This window comes from Pteronotus mesoamericanus, unplaced genomic scaffold (assembly GCF_021234165.1).
Source record: "Pteronotus mesoamericanus isolate MK-2021 breed Mesoamerican mustached bat unplaced genomic scaffold, CSHL_Meso_final contig_182, whole genome shotgun sequence".
NCBI classification, from domain to species: Eukaryota; Metazoa; Chordata; class Mammalia; order Chiroptera; family Mormoopidae; genus Pteronotus; species Pteronotus mesoamericanus.
This window is the reverse complement of record NW_026555078.1, coordinates 5,352,359-5,376,297: the sequence shown is the minus strand read 5'-3', so window position 1 is coordinate 5,376,297 and position 23,939 is coordinate 5,352,359. Positions and strand designations below refer to the sequence as shown.

Here is a 23,939-nt window from a genome sequence, read left to right as displayed (position 1 = left end):
GAATCAGATATACACAAGATAGACTATAACCGATGCAGTTTCAAATATGAAACCAAGAAATTTCTGTTCTAAAATCATTTAGGTGTTTTCTATTTTCTCTGTTTACATTTCTAATCATATCATGAGTTTCTAAATTTATCATTTTCACAGAATAGAGCACAGAAAACGAAAAGGCTAGTTATCTGTTGTGGAATTGGTGAATGGATAAATGATATATAAAATATATCCAAAGTAATCTGTAAATAAAACTTCTTCCAAGAAAGGATAAATAAAATGGATTTAGAACTCACTCACACACATAACTTATTAATCTTTCCATTTTTATATTAGATAGAATACCACAAAGAAGTCATGTTGTTTATCACATCACCTCTGAAGCCTGTCTTTTTTTTAATTTGTAAGTAGTTTTCCATAGTAAGACTCAACTCTTTCAGGGCCTTAGATTTCATTTGACTTATACATTTGCTAAAAGAGAAGCACAAAGAGCCGCCACTGCTGCCCTTGGTGAGAAGTGGAAACGAAGAAAGAAGAATCTGAGGAGCCTGAAAGGCTTTGGTCTTTTTGACTAAACCTCTTTTGTACACGTTCAATAAAAAGCTGAACTCTGAAAACACACACACACACACAAAGAGGAAAAAGATTAAAAAAAATTCAAACCTGATCCATATAATCTTGTCGCTTCTAAACAAGGAGGAAAGCGCCGGCTCAAATCTGGTGAAACGCGCTGATTCACATAGAACGGGTTATAGACGTCATAACTGGGTCCAGGATGGAATGAGCCAGAAAGTTCTGCCTTTCGATCTCCAAAAGATGCTCTGGCAGATCCTGAAAACAAATGTTTCTCAGGTTTTACGACATCATTTTCTTGAAGTTATTAGCCAGTAGTTGGAGCATTGAGGGCAAAGGAAAAAAATGTTTGTCTCGCATAATATTCAATACTAACTCACATGCATTTGATACCTAGATAAGCACACAGTTACCTAGCTCTAACTGCGTAGGGTATCCTGCCAGGCATCAGCCAAGAAGCCTGCTCCTGAGGCAGTCTGGTGAACTGCTGACATTTTTCTTTGCCCCTAAGCACACATTCCAAAATGTTGTGGACAATTCTGTATTTTGTGACCCGAGTTTCCTTTTATTTTTCTCCTTACACAAAAAAACATCTAAGTAAAAAGACTGTCTCTTTTTGGCAGTGTACTCTTTTTCATGAAGACCAGAACATTTACAAAAACTGACCACATGCTCAATCTCATTGGTCAATGAGAGAAATGTAAATTAAACCTCTAATAAGACACTACTACATGCTCACCACAACTGAAATTAAAAAGCCTGACAATAGCAAGAGCTGACAAGAAAAGGAGAGCAATATGAACTGTCATACTCTGCTGATGAAAATGCCAACTGATATGATCATTGTGGAAGACACTTTGCTAATTTCTACTAAAGCTAAATATATTTATACTCTACGACCCAAAAATCCCATTCTGGGACATACACACAAGTGAAATGCTTGCATCTTTGCACCAAGAGACAAGTACAAGAATGTTCACAAGCATCATTATCCATAATGGCCAAAAACTGGGAAAAACTCAAGTGTCGCATCAACAGTAAGACAGATGAACTATAGCATATACTTATTACATAAAACACATTACAGTGTGCTCTACAGAACCACTACCGTATGTCATCCAAATGGAATACAATAAATAGATACACTCTGTACAGGTATGAAAATGAATGGAAGCTACCCATAAACAAAAGAACAAATACTGAACATGTAATTTCATTTATATAAAGGTTTGAAGACAAAAATGACACTAAACCATAACATTTAGGAATATATACTCAGCTGGGAGAGGGAGAAAAGCAAGAAAGTCGCGAGTGTAACAACTGGGACACTGATTACTCTAAAGTGACTGACAAGGGGGGTGATGGGAGCTCTGGGGTTGCTGGTTATGCTCCCTCGACTGATGGTGACTGCACACCATGGTTTGCTTTGAAATAGATCACTGAGCTATACATTTCTTTGTTTTTTTCCTATATGTTTTGTATTTATTTTTTCACTTTTTAATATTTTATTGATTATGCTATTACGGTTGTCCCAAGTTTTCCCCTTTTGCTCCCCCCATCTGGTAATCCCTCCCTTACTTCATGTCTATAGGTCATGCACGTAGGTTCTTTCCAGCAATCTCCCCCTCCAGCAATTAGTTCATGTCCATGGGTCATGCACATAAGTACTTTGGCTACTCCCTTTCCTATCCTGTTCTTAACATCCCCCTGTCTATTTTGTACCTAGCAATTATGCTTCTTGATGGTGTTCCTTTCCCCTCCTTCTCCCCCTTCCCCCTCTCTGCTGATGACCCTCCAAATGATCTCCATATCTATGGTTCTGTTCCTGTCCTGCTTTGTTTGCTTAGTTTGTTTTTTACATTCAGTTGTTGATAGTTGTGAATTTGTTGCCATTTTAATGTTCATAGTTTTGGTCTTCTTTTTCTCATATAGTTCCCTTTAACATTTCATATAAGAATATTTTGGTGATGATGAACTCCTTTAGTTTTACGTTGTCTGGGAAGCACTTTATCTGCTCTTGAATTCTAAATGATAACTTTGCTGGGTAGAGCAATCTTGGCTGTAGGTCCCTGCTTTTCATCACTTTGAATACTTCTTACCAGTCCTTCTAGCCTGCAAAGTTTCTTTTGAGAAATCAGTTAACAGTCTTATGGGAACTCCTTTGTAGGTAACTATCTGCTTTTCTCTTGCTGCTTTTAAGATTCTCTCTTTATCTTTAACCTTTGACATTTTAATTATGATGTGTCTTGGTGTGGTCCTCTTTGGGTCCACCTTGTTTGGGACCCTCTGTGCTTCCTGGACTTGTATGTCTATTTCCTTCACCAAATTAGGGAAGTTTTCTTTTGTTATTTTTTCAAATAAGTTTTCAGTTTCTTGTTCTCCCTATCTCCTTCTGGCACCCCTATGATTAGGATGTTGGTACATTTGGAGATGTCCCAGCAATTCTATGCTCATTTTCTATGCTCATTTTTAAAAAATCTTTTTTCTTTTTGCTGTTCTTTTGAAGGCTTATTTCTTCCTTATGTCCCAAATCATTGATTTGATTCTCAGTTTCATCCCCCCTGCTGATGGTCTCCTATAGATTTTTCTTTATTTCACTTAATGCAACCTTCATTTCTGCCTGGGTCTTTTTTATGCGGTTGCAGTACCCAGGGAGTTCTTTGAGCATCCTGATAACCAGTGTTTCGAACTCTGCATCTGATAGGTTTCTTATCTCCATTTCGTTTAGTTCTTTCTCTGGAGATTTCTCCTGTTCTTTCAATTGGGCCGTATTTCTTTGTCTCCTCAATTTGGCAGCCTCCCTGTGTTTGTTTCTGTGTATTAGGTAGAGTTACTTTGACTCGCTGCCTTAGTAGTATGGCCTACTGTAGAAAAGGCATCTGTAAATTGTAAGGGGTAGAGGCTTAGCTAATTGTCAGGGCAGGGCAATGCATTCACCACTTTTTGGCTCAGTGTAGGGGAGGGCTCGAAGAGGGGACAATGCCGCAGCCAGGCCTCTGGAGATTTGCCCAGAAGAAGGCTGTCTCCTGGCACTCTCCCCGTTCCCAGTCACTTCATTTTCTCCCCATTCGTCACTTGTGCCCTTCCAGCTGTTGCCCTAATGCTGAATCCCAGAGGGGGTGGGTCTGCGTCAAGTCCTGACTCCTTTGGGGGCCCTTTGCGAGGAGTTTCCTGAGAATCCTGCAGTTCCTCCCGCCACCCCAACCCCCACTGGTTTTTACAGTCGGAAGTTATGGGGATTTATCATCCTTGCATCGGAACCCTGGGCTGGACGGTCTGGTCTGGGGCTGGAATCACTTGCTTCTGTGGTATGTTTCCCTATTTTTATCTGCTACACTTGGATGTGGAGCCACCCGTGCTGCTGCCTCTCTGCACCGCTCCGCATCTCCACGCCCGTCCGCCTCTCTGCCCCTCCTACCTGCCGGGAGAATGTGGCTTCTTTAAACCCTCGGTTGTCAGACTTCCATACAGTTCAACTTTCTGATGAATCTGGGTGATACTTGTTTTGTAGCCTAGTTGTAATTTTTGCTGTGGAGGTAACCTACACCTCCATCTTGACCAGAAGATCATGTTTTATGTTTAGATCAATTTTTTTCAAAACACACTGGAAATAATATATAAAGTTTTTTAAAATATTTAAATTATTACCATGTTTTAATTCTTTTTGTACCATTTAAATGGAACCAACAGTATAAACTAGTATTTTTTGAACTATGCTAAACAATAAAACAGGTAGTTTCACACTGAGTTTACATAAGAAAAAATATGAGGTGAGATTTTATCCTCATTCTGGTTCAAAAAACTACGAGTACAATCCAAGCACAGTCCATAGTCGGAGGGGCGCCACAGGAAAAGATGCTGCCAGAGGGCCTTATACAGAGCCTGCGCCCCTGCAAGCTAACACTTGGATCATCCAGCGCACGAGCACTGCTACGAAAGTCTGTTTATGGTAACAAGAATAGCACTGTCAAGAGTAGTAGCACTAAAAATGACTCACTTCCTTTATAGGCTATACCTAAAAAAGAATATTCTGATTTCATTTTTCCTTTATAAGTAAGCCACTACAGAATTCCAATTTTCCCCTCAAAGAGCACACAGTGATATCATTTTTTAAGTTAAAGAGGAAATTCACCCAATTTAGAGAACCACGGTGGTGTAAAATTAAATGTAAAGTAACATAATTGTCTATACCTCTCAAAAGCCCTATTTAAAATTTCAGTATTAATATGCATTGTCCGATGGATAGGTAGATAGGTGATAAAGCAAGCACAGTAAAATGTTAATGGCAGAATCTGTCCGTTATCAAAGCAGAAAGCTACAGCTATAAGCAGACTCATCATCCAGTAAGCAATGCAACAAAAACAAATTTCAAATATTTGAAACATAACTTTAGTCATTATTGATATTGGTCTGCTCTATCTTCCTTTCTAAATCTTCTTATCAGCCCATCACTAACAGAGGCAGGTACGCATACACCTTACACATATTTTACTTCTGTAATTAGGTACCAAGAATGCCTTCTTGACTATAGTTATATAAAGTAATTCTCTCTCCAATATGCTAAAAATCAGATGGCTTCAAGACAGCCTTAATGAGGCTATACTTTAAGTATAAACAAATTTCCTACTTACTCAACTCAAAAAGTAATTTTTCTAGTGATACAATGAAAAACTATCACATATTGCCAGGTAGGTATTTTTCACTTATTTTCTGATTATAAAAAAAATAAAACAAAATAAAATACCCTATATGTCTAAAAATTGGTCATTTATTAAATAAATTGTGGTTCACCCATATAATTTAATCCTATGGAGCCATTAAAAAGCAATGAATTTGAAAACATGTTCAGAATATATGATGTGAGTAAAACAAATTACAAGACTGTTTATATGGTTTAATCCCAGTGTTGTTAAACAAGTATGAGAGAAAGAGAAAAACCAATTAATCACGGTATCCTGTGAGCCAGAGCTTTAAACACTATCTTTTAGAGACACTACTGACATACGAAAAACAAAGCCCAGGGTTCATTTTTTTTCTCCTTTGTTTCATAAAAAAATCACTCCCACCAGGCCCTACTCTCCTATAGATAACAACACTGAACTCTAGACCAAAACCGAAACAAAACTAACAGACTAAAACCCCCCGAAAGGCACTGGGGAGTGAACAACTGCAGAACCTGGACAGGATCTTACTCTTGGAAAAAAGGGAATAGCACAAAGTTAGTTATTTGTTTTTAATAACGTTTAGCCTAAAGGGCAGGCCAAAGTTGGCACTGAGCAGGGCGGATAAAACGGCAATAGAAAATCCAGTCTTTTTGGCCTGAAGAACCAGAAGGCAAAGTTCAGAGTGATCACAGCGGCTAGAAAGGAAGGTGGGAATCTTGGAAAGGAGAAAACCCCAAACTATGCGAATAAAGTCTGCTTGAATACCTAGCTGATCCCTGAACCACACGTGTGTGGGAGAAACTCCAACTAAGGATAATAAAACTAAGCTGAGGTAAGAGCTCCCACTACCAAGTTGCAGAGTCCAACCTAAGTTGTCTGCTGAAAAATGAAAAGAAAAAAAGAGAAAAACACCCTGAGTAATAAAACAGATTCTAGAGCCTCTACAATATCCAACGTCCAGAATATAATCCAAAGTTACCCCCAAACACAAAGAAACAGAAGAATGTGACCCATTCTCAAAAAAAAAAAAAAAAAAAAAAGACAATACACAGATTCCAAATCTAGATGACCTAGACGTTAGATTTTGTAGACAAAGATGTTAAAGCTCGGCCCTGACCAGTGTGGCTCAGTTGGCTGGGCATCATCCAGCAAACTGCAAGGCAGCCAGTTCAATTCCTGGCCAGTGTACACGCCTTGGTTGCAGGTTCAATCCCTTGTCAGTGCACATACAAGAGGCAAAAATCCAACGTTTCTCTTCCTCTCCTTCTCCCTCCCTTCCCCTCTCTCTAAAAATAAATAAATAAAATCTTTTAAAAAATAAGAAAGATGTTAAAGCTCAAAGACATAAAAGAAAATAGGCTCACAATAAAAAAAAAACAACACAACAGCAAAGACAGAAACTATAGAAAAGAACCAAATGTAAATTCTACAGCTAAAAATTATAATGTCTAAAATATAAAATTCACTGGATGGGCTTAACAGCTGGATGGAGATAACAAAGTAAAGAGACAATAAATTTGAAAATAGATCAGTATGATCTAATCTTAAGAACAGAGAGGAAAAAAAAGATTGGAAAAAAAAAGTCTCAGAGATACATAAAACAATACCAGAAGGTCCTACATACATGTAGTTGGACCCCAGAAGAAAATAGAAAGGATGGGGAAGAAAAAAATATTTGAAGAAATATTCTACATCTTGATAGGAATTTTGATGACACTGGTATATGTATATGCATTTGGCAAAACTTGAAAATTACACACTTAAAACTTGGGCAGCTCATTGCATGTAAAGTGTATGTTGAAAGAAGACTAAACAGATACTGAACGCTAGTAAATGATCTATGTGCTTAAATATTTAGAGGGAAGTCTACTGATGTCCACAATTTACTAACATGCATTCTCCCCCACAAAATGGATTAATAATACACAGTGAAATGGGTAGACGGATAGGTATGTGAGAAGTATAGTAAATGTAGGCCTGGCAGACGCCGCTGCCACCTTGGTTTTTCCCGTGCCCAGCCGTGGTCAACCCCACCGTGTTCTTCGATATTGCTGCTGATGGCAAGCCCTTGGGCCGCGTCTCCTTCAAGCTGTTTGCAGGCAAAGTTCCAAAGACAGCAGAAAACTTTCGTGCTCTGAGCACGGGGGAGAAAGGATTTGGTTATAAAGGTTTCTGCTTTCACCGAATTATTCTGGGATTGATGTGCTGGGATCGGGGGTGACTTCACACGCCACAACGGTACAGGCAGCAAATCCATCTATGGGGAGAAATTTGATGATGAAAATTTCATCCTGAAGCACACAGGTCCTGGCATCTTGTCCATGGCAAATGCTGGACCCAAGACAAACAGTTCCCAGGTTTTCATCTGCACTGCCAAGACCGAGTGGCTGGATGGCAAGCATGTGGTCTTGGGCCAGGGCAAGGACGGCGTGGACGTTGTGACAGCCATGGAGCGCTGTGGGTCCAGGAACGGCAAGACCAGCACGATCACCATTACCGACTGTGGACAACGCTAATACATTTGACTTGTGTTTTATCTTAACCACCAGACCATTCCTTCTGTAGCTCAAGAGAGCACCCCTTCACCCCCACCTGCTTGGAATGTTCTATAATCTTCGCGCTTTTGCCGCAGTTCATCGGGCTCCATGTTTCCTTACCCCTTCCAACTCTAGCTGGACTGCAGATTAAGTTTATGATTATGAAATAAAAACTAAACAACAAAAAAATGTAAATGTAAGGATCTATGTGGTAGATAAATAAGAGGTCCATCCAGAAAGTATCCGGCCATGTGCTATGAAAAATGGAGAAACATTTACTGAAGAAGATACAAGATACAAGAAACATTGTACACAGGACAATGACTCCTCAGTTGCCTTCAAAGCAGGCACCTTGGGACCTCACACAGTTCTCTCAATCACCATCAGCTGCCCTGTTGTAGTTGCCTGAATTTCATCAATGGTCTGAAATCTCTTCCCTTTCAAAGGTGATTTTAGTCTTGAGAAAATGTGCATGAGCTGTGATGCATCAGTGGGGGGCGTTGTTGTGATGAAGCTGCTAATCACCAGTTGCCCACAGCTGTGGCCTTCTGAATCCTCTTAAGAGTTTCCACAGAGGAATGTTCTAGCTTAACACAAAATCTGATGCAGATTCGCTGCTCTCCTTGCTCAGTTGTTTTAAATGTGACAGCCACACAGGACACATGCTCACTCAACGGCGTCTACAACCTCCACTGACTAGTACAGTGAAGTCATCATTGTTCATGCATGTGCATTCCAGTCCACTCTCCTTGGCTGCCAGGTTACATCGGTGTCACACAAAACATTCTGGTTATATTAACAATGGCTGGACTTTTTCTGGGCAGATCGCATGTATAGGTATTCACTGTTAAGTTCTTTTAATTTTTATGTATGTTTGAAATTTTTCATAATAAAATTTTGAGAGAAAATAATCATTGTGGCTGAATATTTCAATCCACTAAAACAAAATTATTTTTTAAAATACAAGAGTTACATGTTGTTTCCTCTTCATTAGTCCAGTGGCCCCTACAACATCAGCCAAAATTCAGTCAATGAATCTACCTCATTCAAGCAGCTATTTAGAGTGGCAAGTGTATTTACAGACTGGGAACTGTAGTGGTGTAGAAAGATGAGAAGGAAGAATGACTCCTTTATTGCTTCCTTATTTCTTTATACACCAAACTTTAGAAAACAGTAGACAGACTGTTTCCTATATTTACTAATGAATACAGAATAATTCCTCTATTTTTCTTTCTAGATGGTGAAGGATAACTGATGTACTATGGTTATAACATTCCTTTAAAAGAGACCAAATCTACATACAAATGTGTTGTATTATGGTCAGATACTATACATTAAGTTCCTCTATAGAAAGAACAAAACATAAGAAGTGAAATATAAAACCTGTGTACAAAAGGTGTATCTTTATGTTAAAGATGCAAAAGAGCACAATAACATCATTTAAAAGCTGCACATTGATTTTTAAACCCTGCCATTCTATTGTTTACCTTCAAGTTCTTCTAGATGCGAAGCAGTTCCTTGTATCCTGGGCTGAATATAAGATAACTTAAACCTGGGCACCACAAACGGTACTTGCTTGCCATCAGATGGTAATCTGGAAAGTAAATAATCCTCAGAACAGCCAACCTGAGGCCTTACGGAAACAGCGGTCATGGGAGGTACACAGACAGGGGTACTGTAGCTATCGGAGGCGGCTGTTTGGAAGTCTCTTTCCATGGACACTGCATGTAAAAGAAGGGGAAAGGAAAGAAAAAGAGAAAAAAATCACAAATATGCATGTAGATTTATATATAATAATCTAAACCTAACACGCTCTGGTACTTTTTCAATCACTTTAGAAAAAACTGCTGATACAGAAACTACTCTTGGGTCCTATCAAACACATCTGGACTCCACAGCAATTCTGTCCGGCCAATAGCTGAGTAATTAATAGACTACTGCCAAAGTATATTAATTTATCATAAGGGTAAGCGCAGTCTATAAAGAGTCTCATTTCCACAAAAGAGTTCACAGATGGAAAACAAGTTTATTTTGAAGTTAATTACACAATATTTTCAAGTAAAATCTAAGCAATTCTTGTCAATACTAATGTAATACTAAGACTAACATCAGTCTTAAATACATAAAGCAACTCTGAAAAGAAGCTAAATTTAGGTCTCTAAGTCTACAAAAATCTTCACCAAATTACAAAATAAAATATACACTGACCCGAATATAATAGCCACTCTCCCTGTGCAAGCATCTCTGACCTCTGTTGTCCATTCTCTAAAACGATATGTGACTCCTAAAATGCGTGAGTTAGGATGGGGAGGTAAGGGATGGCCCACAGTCTATGTATCATCGGTATTGTCTATAGAATGAATAAAAGTATAACTACCATTGTGTATTGATTTATAAAATGTTTCAGTGCAAAAAAGAAGCCTTCATACTCAAATATACTAGGAAGCTATGCTCTAGACTAAGAAATACGAGAAAAAAACAATGAAAAGCAAAGTTCCCGTCATAATCCTGAAGAGATGAGGAAACCATGCAATAGAAAGAGAAATCTCCAGGACTCCTTGAAATATGTGGGTCTTGATAACTGTATGGGTCTCTTCTCTCCATGTGTCCTCCTCTATTGGTCATTCACCCGCAAAAGGCATTTTTAATGCACTGTTCACAAACGGACGTTAAAACATGTGCCAGAGCACGCGGTCCTCCAAACACACCCAATGCTTCTCTCCCGACCTTGCCTACACTTCATCCGCCTGTAACATTCCTGCCCGGTGCTCAGCTTCTCTCCATCCTTCCTCCCACTTAGCTCGCTAAAACCCTCCTCACGCTCCCCTGCCTAGCGCCACCTTCCCTGTGGGACTGTCCCAGGGTGTCTCCTGGGTTGGAGTCATCTCTCCCCCCATGCTCCAGGGTATTTTGACACTTACCTAGTGGGTCTTATATTTATGTGTCTGCCTCTCCCATGAAGTTAGGAAATATGTCTCATTTATCCTTTTATTACAAAATGCCACAAATAAGTGTTTGTTGAAGTCAAAGCAAAATGAAACTTACAGTCGTGCTTTTCTGTTTCACCATAAAAACATCCTTGACAGCAACTCTTTATAAATTCTGTTGCCATTACATTCAATTTCCAGAATCGAGCGAGAGATACAAACTTCCAATTTTAATATTAATCTGTTGGCAGAACAGAAAACAAGTTGAAATGATCATGCTTAATGTCGTCAGGAATCACTAAATACAATAAATTATATTACCCGCCTTTCTAAGACATTCAAATGTTTAGAGGATGATAGATTTTTGTTCCTATATGTAATTTGTATAACCTGGGCTCCTTTTAAGTTAATAAAATAACATGCTTAAAATTACTAAACGAAAAATTTCAATGTTCATCTGGAAAAAAGAAAATCTCCACTCTCAATACTCTCTTTTGCCTTGTGTATCTCGATTGATGACCAAGCAAAACTTGAAATATAAGATGGCACTCATAACAAAAGTGTGAGAAAGATTTCACTTGCTCCAAATTAATTCTTTTGGTAAACCAAAGACCCTATCATGGGGCCAAAAAACAAATAACTTCATACTTCATGAGATAGTTTAATGCTTAGAATTACATTAGGAGAAAAATATATCTTAATCACTGTAACACACACACACCCCACCAACTAATTAAGTCACAAATAAGATATATTAGAAAAAAAGGGAGTCTGTTTAAAATTTACCTGAAATACAAGACCATGTAAGAACTTCACGTCCAGGAGACACGTTTGTTGGAGGGACAGTGTACCAATCGCACGGAATGACATTTCACGGACAAGCTAAACTGGCAGTCAAGAGCAAGACTCCTGGCTTTCAGGTGCAAGGTGGCGGAGCAGCAAAATCCTGAGCTCACCTCCTCTCACTGACACCGAAACTACAACTGCATCGAGAACAGCTGTCTCTGGGAACGCACTGCAAACTAGCAGGAGAGGTTTTCTACAACTTCAGATATAAAGAAAAAGCCACCTTGAGAGGGTAAGGGGGGCAGAGGCTCAGTCTAGTCAAGCCCTGCCCCACCCTCCAATCCCCATGGGGTGACCCACCAGCGCGGGGGATATCACAGCTACAGAGAGTCCCCCTCACAAGAGGGAGGGGCCTGAGTGCAGCCCGGGGGTCCGCACCGCCGAGAGGAGCCGCCGTAACAGAGAGCCGAGGGAAACGAAGACTGTGCTCTTCCCAAGTCCCAGCACAGAGGTGGCAGCTTGAAAAGCACGCGGGTCACACCGGGAGGCGATACACTAATTTTGGGGAGCGTGCTGGAGAGCCAGGGATCTTTCTCCAGCATCAGAAGCGCTGGTGGGCGCCACTCTTTCCCCTTTTCTAGGCCCTTTTCCCTCCTCGCTGGTCTGCTGACGACAGGTGCCGTTCCGACGCTCTCCGTTAGCCTTGCCAGCGCCGCCCAGCCCAGCCCTGCACGGCCCTGTGGACCCACCCAGGCTGCGCCCTCCACGGAAGCCCTGCCAGCCCCGCGAGCAGCCTCAGTCGGCACCAGCACGCAGCGGTGCCTCTGCCGCCCTCTGCCAAGTTAAACGTATGTCCTGTTAACCCTAGAGCAACCGCTGAACTAAGAAAACAGAGGCTTAGCTAATGAGCCAAAAGGCTGATCAAAAGGAATTATAGGAAGAAAAGTCTTAATATAAAAGAAAGCAGAGAAAAAGGGGGAGACAAAGAACAGTTGGGATGAGTAGTAAACAAACAGTAAGATTACACACTAGGCGGAACAAAAAACAGGTGGGATGAATAAAAAACTGCAAAGTGACACAATGAAACCTAACCATACCGAAAGTCACGTTAAGTGTAAATGCTCTAAATACACCAATTAAAAGGCAGAGACTGTCAGATTGGCCAAAAAGACGCAACCCAACTATATGCTGGCTACAAGAAATGTACTTTAAATATAGACACAAATAAATTAACAACAAAAGGATGGCTATTCCTCATGAATATAGACACAAAAATTCTCAACAAAATGCTAGCAGACTGAACCCAGAAACATGTAAACACCATAACCAAGTGAGATTTATCCTAGGATTGCAAGGTTGGTTTAACGTCTGAATATCAATTCATGTAATACATTACATAATAAAACACGTGACAAAAATCACGTGATCATCTCAGTAAGTACAAAAAAAATCTGAAAATTCCAATATTCATTCATGATAAAAAGGAAAGCTGATCAAACAAGGAATAGAAGAGAATATTCTCATCGAAATAAAGAGTATCTGTGAAAAAGCTACAGTTCACATCACTGTAGCTGCTGAAGGACTGAATACGTTCCCTCTAAACCCAAGCAAAAGACAAGGATGTCCACTTCTACCACTTCTGTTCAACAATGTACTGGAGGTTCTAGCCAGTGCAATTAGACTAAAAGCTATACATGACACCCATACTGTAAATGAAAAAGTAAAACTTTCTTTATTTACAGATAACTTGATCTTGTAAATAAAATGAGTAAAGGAATCCACTAAAAACTTTTAGTAGTAATAAACAAGTTGCACACAGTTGCCAAGACATATGATTGATTACAAAAACTAGCTGTATTTCCATGCACTGAAAATGAACAATCTAAAACTGAAATTAAGAAATCCATTCTATTCATAATAATATCTAAAAGAACCCTAAAATACTTAGGAATACTTTAATAAGAGAAATGCAAAACCTGTACACTGAAAGCTATAAAACATTATTGAAAGATATTAAAGAAGACTTCAATAAATGAAGACATCCCATTTTCATGGATTGAAAGACATATTAAGATTTAACAATATACCCCAAATTTTCTAGATTTAACACAATCCCTTTCAGCTTCTTTACAGAAGTGGTGATCTTAAAATTCATACGAAAATGCAAAAAACAGAGAGCCAAAACAATCTTGAAAAAGAACAAAGTTGGAAGATATACTTCTTGACTTCAAAATTTACCACAAAGCGGCAGTAATTAAGACTGCAATATAGGCATAAGGACAGACATATGGATCAATGGCATAAAAGTGAGAGCCTAGAAACAAAACTATACATTCATGGCCAATCAAGGTGCCAAGAAATTTTAAAGAGAAAAGAATAGTTGTTTCAACAAATGGTGCTGGGACAAATGGATATCCACATGCAAAAAAAAAGTGAATGACTACCATATACTGTACATAAAAATTAACTCAAAATTGATCACCTATATGTAAGAGTTAAAATTACAAAACTCCTAGAAAAAAACACAGAAGTAATTAATTCTTTGTGAACATGCGTTAGGCACTGATTTTTTACATATGACACCAAAAGCACAGCAGTAAAAGAAAATTTAGATACATTAAATCAAATAACAAAATTTTGATGTATTAGTTATATTTTGATATATTACAAAGACACCATCAACAAAGTGAAAAGATAATTCAAAGACTGGGAGAAAATATTTGCAAATCATAAACCAAATAATGAGCTTATCTCTAGAATATATGGACTATTACAATTCAACAATAAAAGAAAAATATCATAATTTAAAAATAAGCAAAGTATTTGAGCAGACCCTTCTCCAAAGAAATATACAAGAAGACAAAATAGCATATGAAAGTATGTTCAACACCATTAGTTATTAGAAAACTGCAAATTAAAACTACAATGAGATAATACTACACACTTAATGAAAAGGATAAAATTGCAAAGACTGGCCATTCAAGAGTTTGCAAGCATGCAGAACAAGTAAAACTCTCATATTCAACTGGTTGCAATATCAAATGGCTTGGCAGTGTCTTAAATTAAGCTCACACCTCCTTTATATGATCAAGACATCGCATTCCTAGGTCAAGAAAAAAGAAATGATACTATCCACACAAAGACTTGTACACTACTGTTCATAGCAGCTCTACCTGAAATAGCCCAAACTATCAAATGTCTATCAGCAGGTGAATGAACGAATTGTACTGTAACTATACGATGAAATACTATTCAGCAATCAAGGAATAACCCATCTGTGGATTGATGTCTTTCCACCAGTACTGGTAGATTTCCCAGTACTGAAAAATCTTCCATCATTATCTCTTTAAATATTGCTTTGCCTATTCTCTATTTCTTTCAAAAACTCCAATTTATTAGACTTCCTCACTATAACTTCTCATTCTGATGACTCTCATTTCCATGTCTCTTAATCTCTTTTATATTTTCCATTTCTGTCTCTTTGAGCTGTTTTCTGAATAATTTATTCTGATCTATATCCCAGAATTTGTGGTTAAACGCAACAAATGAGTTTTGAGTTTTCATTACTGCATTTTTCATGAATAGAAATTACATTGTTCTTTTTTTAACCAGCTCTGTATCTCTGTCACTTTTAAGCTTCCTGCTCCCTGCATCTATTTTTAAACTTGTCTTTTATATCCTTAAAATAGTCCATCATAGTTATTTTAATAGTCAATGACTGCTAATCCAATACATAAAGCTTTTGTAAGTTTACTTCTAATTATCTACTGTTTCTGCTGATTCTTGCTCAAGTTGTCTTATTTCCTTATGTACTTGAGTTATCTTTGGCAACAAATTAATGATCACTGACTTCAAAACTCTAAGATGGAAAGTATACTCCTACAGAGAATAACTGCATTTGCTTACCAGATGATTTTAAATTCATGTTTTTACAAATAACCCAATTTAAAAATGGGCAAGGGATATGAATAGATATGTTTTCCAAAAAGATCAACAAACGGCCAATAAACACATGAAAAGATTCTCAACATCATTAGTCATTAGGAAAATGCAAATCAGAACCACAATGAGATACCACTTCACACACACTAGGATGGCACTAGTCAAAAAGTCAGACAAAATAAGTGTTGGTGAGGATGTGAAGAAACTGGAAGCCTCATATATTGTTGGTGGAAATGAAAAACGGTGCAGCTGCTTGTAAAAACAATTTGGTACTTCCTCAAGAACTTAACCACAGAGCTAACGTATGACCCAGGAATTCCACTCCTAGGTCAATACATCTGTGAGACTGAAAACTCTATTTCCATGCAAATGTCCAGAGCACATTACTCACAGTAGCCAAAAAGTGGATACAACCCAAGCGTCCATTGCTAATGAAGAGAAAAACAAAATGTGGTATATGTATATAGCAGAATATTACTCAGGTAGAAACAGAAATAAAGTACTGATTCATGCTACAACATGAATAAACCTCTAAAACATTATGTTCAGTGAACAAAGCAAGACAAAAAAGAGCACGTACTGTATGATTTCATTCATATGAAATGCCCGGAATAAGCACATTGACAGAATGTAGATTAGTGATTGCCGGAGGTTCGGGGGAGGGGAAGAAATAAGGAGTGACTGCTAATGGTATATGCTTTCCTTTTGGGGTGATGAAAATGTTTTGGAATTAGTGATGATGGTTGCACAACTTTGTGAATATATAGTACACTTTATAGTACACTCTAATAGTGTACTATTCACTAAATAGTACACTTTAAAAGGGTAAATTTTATGGTAGGTGAATTATATCTCCATATAAAAGGATTTTAAAAATTCACATTTTGAAACTTTTTAAGACCACCACGGTGATGTCAATTTCTCCCACCCTCTGTCTGGTGGCTGCACCTTCCTAAGGACAGGCTTTCTCCCTCCGTTTCACGTAAGGTCAAGGCAACGTTCCCTGCAGATCCTTGAAGGAGGTACAGTGAGTTTTCATCTTTGACATGACATCGCAGACCTTTGGCGTCCCAGAACCATGAGCAGAAAGTCTCTGTTAGCTAACCCTGGCTGAGCCCTGTGCTGACTTCCAGCTACGCCTTCCTTTCTGCAAATCCACCAAGTTCTTACTCGAGTCCAATCAAGTTCTCCCAGGTGAGCAAATACCCTCAGATAAGACTTAGGGGCTCCTTTAGTATCTCAGAGTTTCAGCCTTCTCTTAGATTTTAACATACCAATTCCTAACTACCGTTTAATTTGTTTTAATACAGCATTCTTGGCTGTCTTCCGTGTGAAAGTTTTTCCAATATCTTCACTATAAAGCCCCAAATGAAAATCCAATGTTTGCTTTTCAAGGTAGAATTAAGTCTGGTGAGTTAGGACAGGATCCGCAGGAACTAAAGACAGCCTGACACGGTCCACATTAAAATAGCTTCAGTATTACTTGGGACCTCTGGCGGTTACTGTAGAGATATTAAGATTTAAATAACACACAACTACAATAAAAAGTTTACTTTAGAAAAAATTAAGCACTAATTTGAGCGGGAGTGCAGTTTTAAAGGAAGCATGTGTGCGTGACTTGTTCTCTTAGGTATCAAGGCTCTTTATGCAACTAAAGTAAGATCGCAGCAAGGATACGCAAGGAAACCAAAGGAAAAAAACAGCAAAAACATGCACACGTACATGGAAACTTAATACATAATACTGGAAAAGAGATTACCCATATGGGAGAAGAAAACGAGATCTTCCCACTTCACACCACACAAAAATCATTTTCACACATATTAAGGACATAAATATGAACGGCAACATTTTAAAACTTCTAGAAGAAAATATCAGACTAGATATTTGTGACGTTGGGAAAGGGAAAAATTTGTTCAACGAGATGCCAAGGGTACTAACCATAATGAAAAGGATGACACGTTGAAGTACATTAAACTATAGAATATGTCCATCAAAAAGCACTATAAAGAAAGTAAGAAGACAAGCCACCACGTTTTGCCATGTAGTGTGTACTTTTTGCCCAAATTTTTGAGGGAAAAATTAAGGATGCGCATTACACATGGGTAACACCTGAAATACCTTGTATCTGTTCTTGTGTTTTGTAATTATTTGTTACACGAAATTTCTTGTACCGTAATATGTTCAAAAAAATGCTGAATTCCTTTATAATACAAAAACAAGTATCTAAATAGAAATAAATAAAAAATTAAATTAAAAAAAGGAAGATTTTTTTCCCTGAACGTTTGGGCCAAAAATGTGGGAGCACATTATACACAGCAAAAGGTGGTATTTACTAGGAAAAAGATACTTGTCACATGTATAACTGACAAGGGATTAGTACACAGAATATGTATTTTTTTTAAAGGCTCCTAGGAGTCAATTTTTACAAGATTTTGAATGACAATAAAATCTAGGCAAAAGACACGAATAGACATCCCATAGAAGAGGAATTATAAAAGGCTCAAAATCATTAGTAATTAAGGAAATGTAAATTAACTCCTAGTGGGGTACCATTTCCACACCTACCAGAGTGTTGAAAAGAAAAAATTCAGTCAAATACAAATGTTACTGTACACATGTTTCAATGTGGTTGAGAAAAGGAACAAAGCAAACACTTAACACACAGCTTGTGAGAGTATAAACTGGTACAACCACCTTATAAAACAATTCCAGTATAATCCAGCAGAGCTGAACACCCACAACTCCACCGTAAGAAAGCTAAGGGAATTCTTGCAGAGAGGGGACGGAAGGGAGGAAAGGAAGAAAGAAATATAGCTGACCTTGAACACCACCGGTTTTGAACAGCATAAGTCGACTAATACAGGGATATTTTTCAAGAAATGCTACGAGTGTAGTTTCTCCTCTTTATGATTTTTGTAATAACATTTTTTCCTCTAGCTTACGTTAGTATAAGAATAGAGTATATAACACATATAACATACAAAATATGGGTTACCCACTGTTTATGTTATCAGCAAGGCCTCCTGTCAAAAGTAGGGTATTAGTAGCTAAGTTCCGGGGGCAGTCAAGTTTATACATGGATTTCCAGCCGCACGGGGGGTCAGCGCCCCAACCTCCACTTGGCCCAAGGGTCAACTGTATTATTACCACTTAAATGGTGTGTTCTTCTACTCTTTATTTTTATTTACTCTTTTTTATAGCTTTATTGAGGCACAATTGACTTACAGTAAATGGCACATATTTAAAATGTACACTTACATGAGTCAGACATAGGTATACATTGAGGAGAGCATCTTCACAGTCAAGAAAATACACACATCATCCCCCATCGTCCCCCCAAAGCTTCCTCACACCCCTTTAACCCACGCTTCCTCCCTTCCCCTTGCCCCCATCCTTGAGTTCCCACTGACCTGCGTTCTGTGCTCTAAACTACTCGGGCTTTTCTAGGATCTGGTCAGGCGCGTCTGGGCATGACTTATGCACGTATTTCACTTTCGTGAACACTGCCCGCAAGCTCTGTAAGGCGCCCCGGATCCCTCAACCCCCAGCAGGGTGTGAGGGCGCCCGCTGCTCCACACCTGGTTAACCCTTGATGATGAGCCTTTTCCATTTGAGCGCTTCTCATATTCCTACGGGAAATACATACAGAACTACTTGTCTGAACAACAACCCCCAAAAATGTAAACGCCCAATGGTGACTGAAGTGGAATTCATTACTAAGAAATTTCAATCTTAAGAGCCTTTTCCCTGGAATGCTTAGTAATAACTGAAGCAAAGGCCCTCACTGACGTATGCCTCATGGATTCTGACTTAGTCAAAATATATGATCTCCCTGGAAGAATCTTAGAGGAGTTACTGAGATACACGTGAGAGAATCACAGGAGTTAACAGCAAGCTGGGAGTCAGTGCACTGGAACTCAGGTGAAATACAGCCCACCAGTTACAAAGTGACTTGAACACGGATAACGACACCCGAACCCAACAGGCCAAAACTGCACTAACATAGTGTTCGTCATTCGAAGGCGGGGAGACACGAAACACTGCTAATACCGTAGCTCCACCAAATTGGTCCCCTCCTGGCTCTCAGCTTTTGCTACTTAACTACGAGGGAGGGAAGATGCTGTGAGATGCACTTTAACACAAAAGTATTTTCCTTATCTTCCTTCCAATCTGACTTTCAAGTCCCCTCTACCACCCTGTCACTTCTTTGAAAAAAATAAAGATTCAACCCTCACTATCTTTATTTCTTCATCCTCTATTTACGCCTCACATTCACTCAAACTTGGCTTCTAGCCATGTCAATTTATGTAAATTATGTTTGCTAAGATCAGTGACTCCCCTCCTTCCCAGCAAGGCCAATGGGCACTTTATCAGCTCCAATGTCCCTGGTTCTTCTGACACATTTTACTCTGAGATTCTCCTTAAGCCTGTTCCCTCGCTTGGCTCCCACGACACCACTGTCTGCTTGTTCTCTTCCTTTCTTCCCTGACTGTGCCCACCTATCCGTTAAATACTGGCATTCCCCTTCCTTGGTCTCCCTCTCTTCTTACTCTATATACTTGAATGATTTCTTCCTCTCTCAGAATTAACTTCCACGATCCAGATGCTTCCAACATCGACATCTCTGATACTGACCTCAGCAAATCCAAACACCAATATAGATCAATAAACTGCCCATCAGACAGCCTTGCCGGGATGTCTTGCAAGAATCTCCAACTCATTTTGTCTCTACCCGAATTAGTCTATCAACTTGTTAGATTTATTCATAAATTAAATTTATGATTGGATTATTTATTATAATTCAAGAGGAGCCAATGAAATACAAGAGATACTTAAAATTCTTGTCTTAAAGGGTAAAAAAAGCGCAAAATTTTATAAAGTCTTTCCTCCAGTTATGAAGGTAACTCATAGTAATTAGCAAAAATGACAAAATACAAAAGATGATAAAAAGCAATTCTCAAATCCCAGCTCTCAGAAGCAAGCAGTACCAACATTTCCTTCGGAAAAAGCAAGTTTTAAACCTTGATAAAGGTGCATATCAAAATATTAAATTGGTAAACGGGGGACAGTGTTGTTATTAACTCTCAGTATTTCCAGGCCTTTTTTTTTTTTTTTTTTTTTTAACAGAACTCTATTAACAGTCTACCTGGAGTTAGAATCACTATAATATTTTAACTACAAAAGCAATCCTTTCACATGCTGTATTTTAAATATTCTACAGGAATCAATGTTTTTGGCTTGGCGCCCCTTTTGCCTATACCTAGACGTCTGTATGCAATGTTAAATTCCTTTACTTAAAGGAACCCATAGCAAAGAAAAGGAAAAAAAACAAAATCCCACAAAACACTGGGAGAAATAGATACCAAATCTAAAATCTACCTGGGCAGATCATTTGTGCTGTGCAAAAACCAAAGGAAAGTGACGTTTTAACACCTCTTTGCCACTTCAAAAAGTTCAGAAACACTCCACTAACCAGTTCTCATCTGACTATCGGCGAAGGCTGTGCGCTACCCCTTCCTGGGGCCCGGGCCCGGAGCCCACCTGGGCGGTGGGGGCGACTCCCCTACCTCCGGGCCAGGGGTCCCCCTGAGTGGACCGGTGAACCCCACAACCCACCCCGCTAAACAGGCCGAGGCACTGCCTTCCAGGCCGCGGTGATCGCAGTTGTCCAACGACCCTAAGCCTCCCTCCGGAGAGCAGACTCGAACACTCACCGGGGCCCGCAACGAAGGAGATCTTTTTAAAAAAAGTTTAAGGAGACGAAAAAACCTGCAGAACAGTCGTAGGACACTGAGCCCCACGAGGCCTGGGACCAAAAATCTACTCGCTGGGTCCGGGGCCGCTCTCATACGCCCACCCAACCCCGCGGGCAGGACACCGGAGGCCACGGCCGAGGATCACTCGAGGCCCGCGCCAAGCAGCGCGCCCGCAGAAGCGCCCCCGACAGCGCACCTGGGCCGGCCGGCTCCCTCCCACGCCGGCGCCCCGGGGTCTCCACGCGCGGCTCTCGGGGCACCCCTGCCCCACACCGCACCGAGGCGGCGCCGCGCTGCCCCGCCGGGTTACCTGCTTCGGGCAATGGACGCTCTGTCGTCGCCGCCCCCGCGAATCGTGTCTCGATCACCTCGCCAAGCAGCTGCCCGAGGCCCCGCCCCTGTTCCTCCAGGTTCCCCGCCCGCTCGTCGGGTACTGCAAGCCGAGGGGCGGGGTGGGGCGAGGCCGGGCGGGGCCCTGGGTCCGCGTACCTGAGCACACGGCGCCTGCGCCGTCGATGTCTATGAGGCTACCAGGCAGTTTGGAGTGTTTTGAGGGATCCGAAGAGAGAAAAGAATAGAAGAGGAATAGAGGGAAAGCCACTGGCCTGATGAACCTCTTTGAATAGGGAAGAAAGAGGCAGTTTCTCTTGCCAGAGATATTTCTGCACACTTTTTTTTCTTTGGGAAGACAGAACCTTCTAGCTGTAGTATTACTGGACTTTAGTGTTTACATCCTAGTTATAATGTCTTTTATAGTTACCCCACATCCCTGCACTTTTGTGGTTTTGCATCTACTAGCACCTTGCCAGCAGCAGGCATGTTGAAAGGAATCCTACGGGTATCCCCTGCAATGGCCATGTCCGCATTCAATGCTGGAAGTTATGAGTATGCAAAAACGCAGTGTATTCTTGTAGTAGTAATGATTGTATCATTTTCCCTATGAACAGCTGTAAACCTACTTTTGCCCACCCCTATATAGTTGCTCCCCTTGAAATTGATGGCACGTTTACAGGCCTGAAAGCTGTTTTACTTTCTATCATCCTGCACTTCGGAAATTTATTTGACCTGGAAGGTAGCAGACTATGCCACCCCAAAACATGACACTGTAGCATAAGACCTTCCTTTTTCTTCCTGAAAGCAAAGGAAACTCCAGTGTGAAAGATGTCCTCCGAATACTAGAAGGAAAGAAACATTCTGATCACCAGAGATGGGAGTCAAGGAGGAGGGAAATATATAGAAACTTTGTTAAACTGACCCTTATCCTCCTAGTCAGTACACGAGTAACTACCATAGCTCAAGTCCCTCTGTCTTTTCCCGTTTTCACTATTCACTACTCTTTGTCCAACTTAGTGTATAAATGTCTAGCTCTAACTGCTCCTTTGGGTCTTCAATTTCCTATTGGTGCTCTCCAGTGCATGTAAAAATTTGCCTGCTTTGCTCCTATTAATCTATGTCAATTTATTTTTTTAAGATTTTGTTTATTTTTAGAGAAAGGGGAAGGGAGTGAGAAAGAGAGGGAGGGAAATACTAATATGTGGTTGCCTCTTGTGCACCCCATACTGGGGACCTGACCCGCAACCCAGGCATGTGCCTTGACTGGGAATCCAACCGGTGACTCTTTGGTTCACAGGCCAGCGCTCAATCCACTGAGCCACATCAGCCAGGGCTAATCTATGTCAATTTATTTTTCATTTCTAGTCAGAAACCTTAAGAGGGTTAAGTTTTACCTTCCTCAGAGACTGCTCAACTCTCTTCTTGAGAAATGCCTGTTACAATCCCGGAGCAATAGTGTTTCAGCCAGTGCACTTTGATAAACACTGCTTTAAAGTCCAAGTACATTTACCATAAATAATCTTCCACTCTATTACAAATGTTTGCAAAGTTCTGTACTGTTTACACAAAACTTTCACATGAGTCATCTCAATTCATCCTCACAATTATGATGTAACTGTAATTGTCTTCATTTTACAGTGGAAGGTATTGAGGATCAGACAAACAGTGGCTGCCCAAGAAGAGTCAAGATTGACTCTGGACTTCAGACTCAAAGGCTTTTTAAAGATGTGTGATGTGCTGTATTTAAGGGTCAAATGGGGGAGAGAGAGAGAGAGAGAGAGAGAGAGAGAGAGAGAGAGAGAGAGAGAGAGAGAGAGAGAAACAAGGATCTTTACTTCTCTTTTACTCCCAAACCTGATGTCATAGTTCAGGGCACAAAATGGTCACTGTGATGTGCTGAATGAACGAAAAATGAACGAATGCATGAACGGTCAACAATGCATATCGAACGGGACTGGGTGCTTAGCTCCCTAACTCAGCAACCGCAACAACCTCTTCACTGACGCAGAAATTCCAAGAGTAAGAGCTCCCCAAATTGTTCCCAGTTTTCTTCCGTCTTCCATCTAAAAAGGATTCCTTAGAATAATCCACTCCATTGACAGAAATAGTTCTTTGAAAACAATGAAACCATTTCCTTTATTGTCCTTGAAATGGGCCTCCTTCCTGTTCCACTTTCAGAGGCCAGGCCTCACGGATATACACGGCGGGTACTGTACCCACGCCTTTCTCTGTGCCCCAGCGGTTAACCTCCTCCCACAAAAGGAGAGTTGTGCAGCATTCTGAGTTTTCGTTTGTTTCCTTTTTAATATTAATGTCTTATATTATTTGAGACAGATCTGAAGCAAAAAATAGATTAGGGTTGATGTGGGTAAGAGTGCTGCTTAGATTTCGCGTGCGTGTTGACTCAGTTGAAAGAGACAAATC

General features: G+C 39.9%; 1 protein-coding gene and 1 pseudogene across 4 annotated transcripts in view; one reads left to right on the top strand and one right to left on the bottom strand.

The window, feature by feature from the left end:
- The window catches only part of TC2N (tandem C2 domains, nuclear), a 50,123-nt gene that overhangs the window by 17,753 nt on the left and 8,431 nt on the right, over positions 1 to 23,939 (bottom strand). The window contains exons 1-4 of one of the 4 annotated variants that reach the window (XM_054567133.1): positions 21,493 to 21,562; positions 10,814 to 10,936; positions 9,256 to 9,489; positions 658 to 825 (exon numbers count right to left, since the gene is read on the bottom strand). In XM_054567133.1, the coding sequence (XP_054423108.1) occupies positions 658 to 825; positions 9,256 to 9,489; positions 10,814 to 10,880 (469 nt within the window). In that variant the 5' untranslated portion in view covers positions 10,881 to 10,936; positions 21,493 to 21,562. Of the gene's footprint in view, positions 1 to 657; positions 826 to 9,255; positions 9,490 to 10,813; positions 10,937 to 11,481; positions 11,701 to 21,140; positions 21,236 to 21,492; positions 21,563 to 23,939 lie in introns of those variants that run through there. The other 3 variants (XM_054567131.1, XM_054567132.1, XM_054567135.1) reach the window with 3 other exon arrangements.
- LOC129065787 (peptidyl-prolyl cis-trans isomerase A-like) lies at positions 2,162 to 7,747 on the top strand (annotated as a pseudogene).